This window comes from Epinephelus moara, chromosome 18 (genome assembly GCF_006386435.1).
Source record: "Epinephelus moara isolate mb chromosome 18, YSFRI_EMoa_1.0, whole genome shotgun sequence".
In the NCBI taxonomy this organism is placed as follows: Eukaryota; Metazoa; Chordata; class Actinopteri; order Perciformes; family Serranidae; genus Epinephelus; species Epinephelus moara.
The window spans coordinates 27222985-27234582 of record NC_065523.1 but is presented as its reverse complement, the minus strand read 5'-3'; the positions used below and the strand labels follow the sequence as shown (position 1 = coordinate 27234582).

General features: G+C 40.5%; 1 protein-coding gene across 1 annotated transcript in view; it reads left to right on the top strand.

Annotated features, from left to right (window-relative positions):
• Nucleotides 1-11080, top strand: part of LOC126406158 (extracellular serine/threonine protein kinase FAM20C-like) — a 44521-nt gene extending 33441 nt beyond the window's left edge. Inside the window, exons 5-10 of the mRNA XM_050070336.1 lie at nt 963-1078; nt 3495-3675; nt 4953-5062; nt 5173-5254; nt 5486-5545; nt 7666-11080. Coding sequence (XP_049926293.1) covers nt 963-1078; nt 3495-3675; nt 4953-5062; nt 5173-5254; nt 5486-5545; nt 7666-7924 — 808 coding nt within the window. The 3' untranslated portion in view covers nt 7925-11080. The remainder of the gene's footprint in view (nt 1-962; nt 1079-3494; nt 3676-4952; nt 5063-5172; nt 5255-5485; nt 5546-7665) is intronic.
• The last annotated feature ends 518 nt before the right edge of the window (nt 11081-11598 follow it).

The window sequence follows — 11598 nt, the reverse complement described above, 5'->3', positions numbered from 1 at the left end:
AGCATGTGTATACATTCAGCAGGCTATATCTTCAGTAGCTAGCTAGCTAACCCTACACTTTTCAGGGTCTGATTTTGGTTTTGGAACAGGGAAGAAACGTATATCTTTTTCCAACCTCTCCAGGTAATGAGTATCATTAATACACGACGTGCCCCAGACACAACATTTAGCTCCAAATCCACAAAACCAGCCTGAAAATGAAGGAAATCTGAAATGACTGCATTAGAGTCAGTGGAGCACAGCTGTGTTGATGTCGGGCCCTGCTCTGAGCTGCGGAACTTAGCAAGGGTCAATTCCCTAGCTGCACTGATCATTCAGAGATATAGATTGTGCAGTTATGGAAGGCCTGGAAACGCTAACCAATCAGAGCAGACTGGGCTTTTTTAGGAGGGGGGCTTAAAGGAATCCTTCACCGGCAAAATGACCACTTGTCAGTTACTCATCACGTTAGCTTGAGTTTATGAAGAAAACCATGGTTTCTACCATGGTGAACGAAGAACCCAAAAAAGCGAACATTCTTCATGAATTAAGTAAATGAGGGTTTTATATTGTAGCATTTTAGCAAAAATGCATGTGTTTGTGAAGTATTGAGTAAATGACTTGATAAATGAGACTTGGATTATATTTCATGAGCTGTGTGAGAGTCTGTAAACAGATGACAGTGACTTAAATTCATGAAGAAAAACAAAGCTTTCTGCACAAATTCAACATAACATGCAGTGAGTAATTGATCTACAAATGGTTATTTTGCAGGTGAAATGAAGTGTTTCAGACATAGGGTGAATACAGGTATGTAACAGTGTGAGGAAAAGTATTAAGTTTGAATGTAAACTTGCTCTACTAGTAACCCAAAACACAAGAATGAACCTGAAAATGAGCATAATAGGTCCCCTTTATGTAATTGGCAATTCACTGTATTTCAAATTTTTACCTTTGTCTACTCTGTCTGTCTCTTTCTGTAGAATCCTTGACTTCCGTAGAGTTCCTCCGGTGGCAGGGCGACTTGTCAACATGACGAGGGAGATCAGGGATGTGACGCGTGATAAGAAGCTGTGGAGGACCTTCTTCATCTCTCCAGGTAGAGACTCCGCCAGCCTCTGCAGCTTGGCACAGTGATGCTGCTTCTTGGCTGCCTCACTCACACTGTTTGGACAGAACACAGAACAACTCTGGCTTCACTTGTAAGACACTGCAGCTTTAACAAACTGGGCTGTGTACAAAGAGAGTGATGGTAGTCTGAGTGTGTGTGTCACAGTCTGCTCAGTGCAAATGGCAAGAATGCGTGGTGATAAATACAGCCATAGCCAAAAGTCACCACAGGGTGGCACTGTAGATCAGATTATCCTCAAAAGCTCTACATAGATTAACAGATCAACAAAAATGTATTAAAATCACTCCATAAAACAAAGAATAAGATTGTTTCATTTAATCCAAATGAATTAAATAAAACAATGTTAACCCTGCCCAGACCAACTAGAATTTATGTCATTTTCTTATTTATTTATTTTTTATGTTGCAAGATTGTGGTTATAAATTGCCACTGACCACAGCAAATCAAGATTAAATATTTAATATTTAACAATATTTATTTATCTACTTATTTATTATTATTAGAATTATTATTATTATTACTATTTGTTTTTAATTTTGTTACATTCAGAACTTTTATTCTGTCATCATCACCATAGGGGGAAAAATCCTAAATTTGAGTAAGGTTACTTAACAGCATAAACAAATCCGTATTTTATTTTATTTTTATTTTTTTTATTAAATCAAATTTCTTTAATGACTGAATGTAATTTATGGTGCTGCTAGACTGCTCCGTTAAAACAGGTGCCACAGTCTGTACGCAGCAAGCAGTTATTTGAGCACAGTGAAAATGTTTTTTTAAAAGACTAAACACCAACAAATATTGATTGAGACAGAATCTTTCATAAGATAAAAACATGCTGTGAATTTTGGAAATTATTACATCTACCTTTTTTGAAAACATTTTGACTTTTGGACGTTACAATGCTCTGGAGTTATTGGAAACCTTTGGATCACACGAGTCGGAAACAATCCTAAGTAGCCACCACTGGAATCTATAATACTAACAATATAAGCCTCAGTAGCCTAAACTTTTCCTGCAACTGTGCAGAAATAATATGTTTAAATAAAATGAACAGGCATGCAAAAAGAAAAAAAAAAAGCTGCGCAGAATTTGAATACTGATATAGAATTTGATGTCAGCGTTATAATTGCAGGGCTCCTGTGGATCCTTGAAAAGTCTTAAATGGCACTGAATTTATTAATCTAAAAATAAGGCCTTAATTGAATATAAAATGTCTTAAATCAATATCTAAAAAATAAAATCTTAATGCTGACATGGACAGTAGGATTTTATTAGTAATTTTTTCTAACATTGCATTGTAAAATCTCAAAATTATTTGCACTGGCAAAATTATTATTGGCAAAATTCTCTCTTTTTTTCTGATGACTTATCCAGTTTCTTTTCACATTGACATCATGCAAATCAGGGTAGAAGAACCAACAGCACTCATATTTTGTTTCTTTGAGGCACAGTTATCATTATACTCTGGTATGAGGTATGATATGGAGAAGTGCAAAATCAACAAAATGACCTATTTAAGCAAGATTTAACAGCATTGCTGAAACCAGTTCAAGGCAATACATAGGAGGCTTGGCGTTTTTTAAAGTTGATAGGAATCAAGGCAGAGGGATTCCACATGCAGAGAAACACAAAATCACCATGTCATGTCTTATGTTACGATAAACATTTGGGCAAAACTGTCTCTAATCCTAAGTAACTGATGTTACTGATGGTTTTTTTCTTCCCTCAGTTTTGTTTTTTGTAAAATTGGTCTTAAATTTCATTCGGAGTGGGATTACAAAGGTGTAGGAACTCTATGAACAAAGCTATTTGGTGAAGCCCCGGCGGAAACTATAGTCTCATTCAGTGTTTCAAATAGATGCATATTATGCAAAGCAGATCACTTGTCACAGATATGTAGTCGTCAGGATGCTACCATGAAGAAGATTAGAAAAATATCATTGATGAACATTAAAGCAACAAATTAAACATCTGTTTTCTCAATATGCTGATGAGCCTGTGAGCACTGAGAGAATGAGGAACAGGTTTCCTAATGAGAAGGTTCAGAGTTAAATTATAAAATTTGGTTGAAAACAAAATTCAAATGAAATGCTGTCTGCACTTTGAGCAGCCAGTTTGATGAGTATTCACATCGTCTCAAAAGGACGACTCTTGATTTACCATCTCTGCTTGGTCAGCACTCTGCTCCCAGCCTCTGTGACCTGTGTTTAACTCTGCACCTGAGATTAGAAAACCTCCACCACTTGAATATTTCACTGTCTTCATCTTTTCTCCTCAACGTCTCCATGTTTGCCTCCTCGTTCATATTCAGCCACGATGCACAAACCACTGGGTGCTTCCTCTTTGACACCATTTCTAAATCAATCTTTTCTCTCCTCAGCCAATAATGTCTGCTTCTACGGGGAGTGCTCCTACTACTGCTCTACTGAGCACGCTCTGTGCGGCAAACCGGACCAGATCGAAGGCTCGCTGGCAGCCTTCCTGCCAGACCTGAACCTCGCCAAACGGAAGACGTGGAGAAACCCCTGGAGACGCTCCTACCACAAGCGCAAGAAAGCAGAGTAAGAAAAGACACTAATGGACCACGTTCATGAATCTGTCATCACTCCTCATGATTTCAGAGTCAGGGCTTCAACTCTGCTGTATCTTTTTTTAACATACAAACACCTTATATTTCTGTTTTTATTCTTTCCTTAATGGCTATTTTAACAAAAATTTTGAAGATGTTTGCCAGTCCATAAAAGTGTGACTGATCCTGTAACTGGGCTTTGAGTATTTGGGGAAGCCCTTTGCAGTCTGCTCAGTGGTTAGACTGAATAGGTCTTTAACTGGGATTCATCAGTCTAATAATCTAATCTAATAGTTTTAACTGTAATCTTAGGAGGACCTAGTGCCACTACGTGTGTGTGTGAGAGTGACAGGGAGTGGGAAGAGAAGGTGGAAGGTGGACTATTGCACACTATGTTTCTCTAAGTTATTAATTACTCAGAATGCCGTGAGTTTGGCCGCATCACTAGCTGCAAAGCAGGCGCTTTAGTTGCAGGCGGATAACCTTCCACAATTCATCTCACCTGTTCTTTTTCCCTCATCAAACTGCCATTTTAATTGCTGGTAACAGGGGTCAATGACTGCGTTGACGACACTGGCCTCTTTGTGTCTCTCTCTTGCCACCTCCTTTCAACTTCCTCCACCAGTTTAATGGTGAGAAAACAAACAAACAAAAAACAAAGCATTTAATAATGAAGCAACGCCTCGCCACTCTCCATATGTCATCTACAAAACACACCCTCCCAATTTGGCGCTCTATTCAAGCTGCAAAATCTTCCCAGCTCTCCCATTGCATTGTCTATGCCGCTGCTGCACTGCATCGGTACTGCTGCTCGCTTTTTCAGCCCCACCTCCACCCCCACCTGCAAGCTCCGGCTAAGGTGGGAAATATTTAATCATCACTCCCCAACATCTCATGTAGACATATCTGCAGGAGGCGATGAGGCCGGAGTCTAGACGCCAAACTCTAACTATGTTCTGCTGTTGAAATAAACATCTAAAACATGAGTTGTCTGGCTGAACTGATTAAGTCGTCGATTACCGTGGCAACAATTGAAGCTTCGAAGCTTCAGGTCAGCCCTGCTTTCTGCCCTTTCAATTGTCGGTCTACTTGAACCATTGTGCAGCATTTGGTTCTCCATGTACCAATCAAACCCTTCATACAGAATAAAATCTACTTGTAAAAAGGACTTTCTTCAACTTAAATCATGAAGACCATTCAAATAATTAATGGTAATGGTAATTAAAAACTTTTTGTATATATAAAATCATATTTTAAATGTATTCTCAGGTGGGAGGTGGATCCAGATTACTGTGACGAGGTGAAGCAGACTCCTCCGTATGACCGAGGCACTCGACTGCTGGACGTCATGGATATGACCATCTTTGATTTCTTAATGGGTAAGAGTCAACATCACACATAAATATATCATGTTTACATGTTTATCATGTTGAATAAATGGCATATATATGCATCTTTGTGTCCTCAAACTTTCTTTCTCCTTGTCCAGGTAACATGGATCGACATCACTATGAAACTTTTGAGAAGTTTGGAAATGACACCTTCATTATTCACCTGGACAACGGAAGAGGGTAAAAACATTCAGCTGCTTTTAAAGTGTCTGTCTTAGCAACTACTAAATATTTTACCCACTGTGAGGAAACTAGTTAAATAAAAGAGACATCCTGCAAATTCGGAGGTATTACATAGCAAATAAATTGACCTACTGTATCTGCACACTGGAAGTATTTCTCAGGAAGCTCAACAAGTTTCATCAGAGCGAATGAGTGTGTCAGTGATCATTTCTGCTCCTTCCCTCGTAGGTTTGGAAAACACTCCCATGATGAGCTGTCCATCCTGGTGCCTCTCAGTCAGTGCTGCAGGTCAGTCTTTTGTTGGTTCATTTGGTCGGGTTAATGTTTTTTTGTCCTGCTAGCGACAGGGCTTAAAGAATGTCGATCAGACGAGTCAGCCTTTCCAACACTTAAGACCAAAGCACAATATCTCAACAACTTCTGGCCGACTTGCCTTGAAATCTCCCACAGAGAATGAGTTGTTATGCATTTGGTGACCTGGCCCAGGGTCTGAAATCAGCACCCGCCACCCGCCAAATTGTTGGCAGTGGTGTGTAAAATTGTCAGGCCATCTGGCACTTTGGCAGACAGGGAAACGCACGACAGAAAGACACATTTAGTAAGATAAGCATATGACTGGATAGAGCTACACATTGGAAAGGCGCTCGCAACTGCTGTATGGAAGCAACGCTATCGGCCGTAGAACCATAACTTGCTCTGATTGGCAGTCAAAGTTCGCCAAATCCTTACCAATGACCATCGGTTTAAAAGATGTTGCACATAGGCACAGTACATTCATGAATGCACATGCATGTGTACAGTACCCTTGACCCCAGAAATGTAAGGATCCCTGAAAGCCATGGCATAACTTATACACTGAATCTACCATGCATGTTATGTTTTATGTGTAAATACATCAAGCGTAGAATGACAGCATTCTTTACTTCACATAATGTATAAATGATCTAAATGTTATTCCTTTAATTAGTCCATAGATTTCAAAAGTGGCAGATACAATTTCTTATTGGCATACAAAAATTACTTGATTGCCACATTGGCAGATAGTGAAAAAAGTTAATTCCAGACAATGACCTGGCAGCTCCTCCATCACCATCATCCGTAGGCCTCATATATATAAGAAATCTTATCAGAAATCTTAAAGTCTAATGTAAGGATAACTACGAAATGTGTTCACCACCAATTCATGCTTTTAAAGGAATAAACTCTTTTCCTCTTTAGACACACTTTTAGATTTTGTCTAGCACTACCCTCAGGCTTTTCAACTTCAGCCACAAAACCCTCAACTAATGGGTGAACTGCTGTGGAATGAAAGCTCCTAAAAGTGGCCTTGCGGCATTTGCTTCAGCACCACCATCAGGACAAAGTATACTTTTTTAGCACCTCTATTTGTGCATCTACAGCTGGAAGGATAGCCTTACTAGTTTATGAAAAGTGTGACTACCAGATTGATGTTGAAATTCATTAATGTGAGGCATCCTGGAGGCATATAAAGGGGACAGTTCACCACCAAATCAAAAATGTAGTTTTTCTTCTCGCCTGTAGTGCTGTTTATCAATCTGGTGTGAGTTGCCAAGTGTTGGAGATATCAGCCATAGAGATGTTTGCATTCTCTTGAATATAATGGAACTACATGGCACTCAGCTTGTGGTGCTCAAAGCGCATAAAAATACATTTGAAAAACTCAACAGCAATGTCTCTTTGCAGGACTTACGATGCAGTTTCGAAGATAATCCACAGACCTTGTTGTGAGCAGTTTCATGTAGGTTCGGTTATCCACAGCACCACACTTTCGGAGTGGCAGAGCGCACTCTGAGCACTTTGTTTGGGGATACGGAGCAGCAGAGTGGAGTGAATATGAACTTATCCATTCGTTAATTCATATAGAAATGTAATGCTCCGTTTCGTCGACCAACAGAGCTCCTATTTTAGCGTAGAGCGTCAGACTGAATTTACAAATGCACCATGTCAGTCCAGTCCTTTCATCTTATCGCATTTAACCATAGTTGTCTTCAGTGGCGGCTGGTATGCCATAATTTAATTAAGTTTTGAGCCATGATTCCTTCTATTCTGGCTCCAAACTGCTCACAACAAGGTCTGTGGATTATCTTGAGTAACCAGGTCAAGATTTCTGGAAGGAGACATTGCTGTTGAGTTTTTTAAATGTATTTTTTTTTGGCACTTTGAGCACCACAAGCTGAGTGCAACTCAAACCAACACAATACAGGTGAACTATCCCTTTAACCATAATGTCCCCACCTCCTGTCTGTATCTCTACTTCCATCTATCCCATAAAGGTAAAAATGGCAAGAAAAAATACATGAATATATCTTTTATATTGTCATCATATATTCAGTGATATTCGAGAGTCGAGTTTAATTTTAATTAATCTCTTCAATTATTCTTTCCAGGGTGAGGAAATCCACCTACCTGCGTCTCCAGCTGCTGGCCAAAGAGGAGTACCAGCTGAGCGTCCTGATGGAGGAGTCCCTGCTCCGTGACCGACTGTCCCCGATCCTCATCCAGCGTCACCTCCAGGCCTTGGACCGCAGGCTCCGGCTGGTGCTGCAGGTCATTGCAGGCTGCATAGAGAAAGAAGGTTACGTTAATGTGGTGGAGGAAGATCTAGTCGGGGACACGGCCACCCACAGGAGCCCCGGCCACAGGTAGTGAGGGCGAGACTCGAGGGTGACAGAAACTGCCAGTGACACGTGAACTATGGACCATTTGTGTGGCTGTTCGACCAATGGGATTGCACCAAAAAGTCCCACTTCTGATATCAAGCTGAATTCAGTGAATTCCAAGACTTGCCATCATTGCCTCTCTGGAAACTGCTTTTAGGTGTGTTTATATAGAAGAAATCTACAAACCCCACAAGAGACTGTGCTCACACAGAGGCTTTGTATTTGTTAGATACAGATGTATTTTGTTGTATAAGACATAAAGGAACCACTGCTGTGTTCTGATTTTGTCCTGTTTGTTTTGAATATGGAGGCTATCAGTTTGTTTTATGTGTTTTATTATATTAGTCCATAACCAAATGAGAGCGTACACTGACTGGGGCAGCATATGGTCAGACAATAAGCTTTATCAGTTATCACGATGTATGAAAAGGTTGAGAAAGCGTGTGGAAGCTACTTTACTTTTCTTTTTGGCCTGGCACAAACAACCTACAAACAGGAGAATAGGAGTTTCCAAACAGTGTGTTCTCTTTATCTTTATAAGCTTTTTGTCTTGGCACAGACTCGGAGCGGACAGATTGAAAATGTTATCACACACATCTGAACAGCATAAACAGCTGAGTGCAAGTAGATTTGACACTGTAGTTCAAACAGTACCTTCACTTTGCCTTATTCTGATTTTGTATCTCTCTCTCTTTTCCCATCTCCGCTGCAAGTCGAGCTTGCACTACATGCAGTACAACACACTTTGATAGTATTCTCCAAACCAAAAATAATGCAAAGAGACCAGAGTGCTGGTCCCAGGGTTCCCACAGTCAGGAAATTCCTGGAAAAGTTATGGAACTAGGAAAACTGTTTTCAAGGCCTGGGAGTGGTTTGAAATTATAAGAATGTTTTGGACATTTTAAATCTGCATTTTTTTGCCCATTATTTAAAATATGTTCATGAAAATTCAACACATTCTTACTGCTAACTTGTCAAATACCAACGCTTTGTCAGTGGCGCATCAAGTCAGAATATGATGCACTAAGCACCCCTTCAGCGCCAGTTTTTGTCGTTCGGGAACAAGAAGTCCATTTACGCTCGTTCTATTTATTGTCACTTTTCAAAATAAACTTAGAACACGAGTAAAAAAAAATGTTTTAGATAAACTTCATCATGGTTTGGCTAAAAATAAGTAAATTTTTCAATAAAGTAATGTAACATATTATACCATTATAACATAATAAACACATACATCACTAGCATAGTATGGTACAGATACAGTACTAGCATATTACATTGTTATTAAAATAACTTGACTGACTTTTGGTTTCAAATGGGGCGGCATGTTGATGCAGTGGTTAGCATTGTTGCTTCACAGCAAGAGGGTACTCCAGCTTCCTCCCACAGACTAAAGACATGCAGCTTAGGTTATCTGGTGACTCTAAATTGCCCCCAAGTGTGAATGTAAGCCTGTCTGTCACTGTGTGTTAGCCCTGCAATAGTCTGGTGGCCTGTCCAGGGTGTTACACCCCCCCCCCCCCCCCCTCACCCAATGTCAGCTGGCATAGCCTCCAACTCCCCCGCGACCCCAAACAGGATAAGCGGTGACTGAAAATGAATGAATGAAAATGACAAACATCTCCTGGGTGAAAGTCCAGAGTTTGTTTGACCCATCCACCTCCACTCCTGCCTACCCTATGCAGACTTTCATGCTCTCTACACTAAGGTAGTTGCCCGAGTGTCAAAAATACTGTCACCCAGGACTTCTTATACCACCAAGAAAGGGTGCCTCTGTGCGTCGGTGTCCAACGATGATGGGCCACTGACCAAGCATCAGTATTTGACAAGTTGGGAGTGAGACCAGGTTGGAAAATCCCAAAACATGCCTAATGTTGGCGAAATACATTCCTTTTATTACTGATTTAAAATCTAGTGCTCTGCTGCGTGACCACTGAACTGTTACTCGTATCACGTAGCACACATTGGCATATGCGACTAATTGGTGGCGGGAATGTCTAACAAGCAACTTAAGTTAGCAAGGGCTAGCAATTTGCTTATCCGCAAAAGCCTTGGAAGTGCTTGTTAAATAACATATGGCTTTGGAATGACTGATGTAACACATGGCTCATGAGAGAGGCAGCACCTAGTGGCGCTGGATGTAGACTAAGTCTGCACCAAAATGTGGACATGTGCAACATGAGGGCAGCAGCTCTGGTGAGCCATGCTAAAGGGAAAAAGCATCAAGACAACCAAAAGGCCGCTCAACAGACTGATAGCGTCTGCAGATGTTTCATATCCGTTAGCACGTCTACCAGCCCGGGAAGCGAGACAACTCTGCCCATCTGATTCAAACTACTTAAATAAAGTCATGCAGAAGGGATAAAATGATAAAATATTATGGAAACCATTAAAATATGTGGGAACCCTGTGGTCCATTAAGGGGCCAGTTCATTCCAATGCACTACCATTCATAAATGCCATTCTTAAATATAATTTTACAATTATTGCAATGCAAAATGTTACAGTTTGTATGTTGTGTCATTTTTATGAGATTTCATGTCCAAATGACTATTTATTGATGTGTCACAAAGAATGAGAGCGGTTTAATGAACTCTAGGTTATGTTGCTTTATATCTTGGGAAATATTTACCGTAGGTACTTTAGCATTTGGATGCTATTTAAACCGATGTTCCTTTGAGTACTTTTTTATGTTCACACGATAGGAAAACAACAAAGCTATTTGATTTTCAACGCTGCGTTGCAGAAGTGGTCGCCATGCGGTTTTCAGTTTCCTCCTGACAGTCCTGTGCACTGGCTGACTCGGTACCTGTGCAATGACAGAAATACAGTACTTGAATGTTTTTGGGTTGGCAGTATGGACAGGATTCATTGAGCTACAAACGGTGCAAAGCCGGAGTGGCTGGACTCGAGTCTGAGAAGTGCTTTGGGGGTGATAAAGAGGTTAAAACGCCTCTTTCCCACTGCAGGGAGAACCTCCTGCACTGTTCTCTGATTTTCATATTCTCAGTGTACATACCTATAAATACTTTGAAGACCTAACAAGCTGCACCGCACAGTGATTTGCTTCTGTTTTCTGCTATTGCATTGTTACTGTGAAGATCTGTTTACTAAATGATTAAAGTGTGCAATAAAAACAAAAGTGAGGACTTATCTGTTATTGTGTGGGCGGCTGGAGATTTGATTGGATGTGTGGGTGGGTGGGTGGATGTGTGGGTGGGTGGATGTGTGGGTGGGTGGGTGGGTGGGTGGAGGTGAATGTGTCTTGTTTTTAGGAAGGACAAGTGAGGATCAACAATACTTGACTCAAGAGCATTTAACATTTGTCTGTCAGACCCATCCAGAGGGTGCAGCTTTATTTATATCACATGAGGACAACTCTTCATCACGACCCTTTAACAAACTGAACAGCACATGTAGGCAGCTTCAATCACACTCTGTGGCAATAACAAAGTCTCATCTTCTACAAATCAAACCAATTAAACTCAGTGTGGAAACTCTCCTGGCTGCTAACCACTACAGGTGAGTCAAACCTGCAAACACCCCTATGAACATTTAATTTAGAATGCTATTGAGCCCATGTTTTTATGTCATTGCAGTGGGTAAATATTAATTTAGTCATCCTTTTACCCAAAGGCCATGATTCAAATACGCACTGCT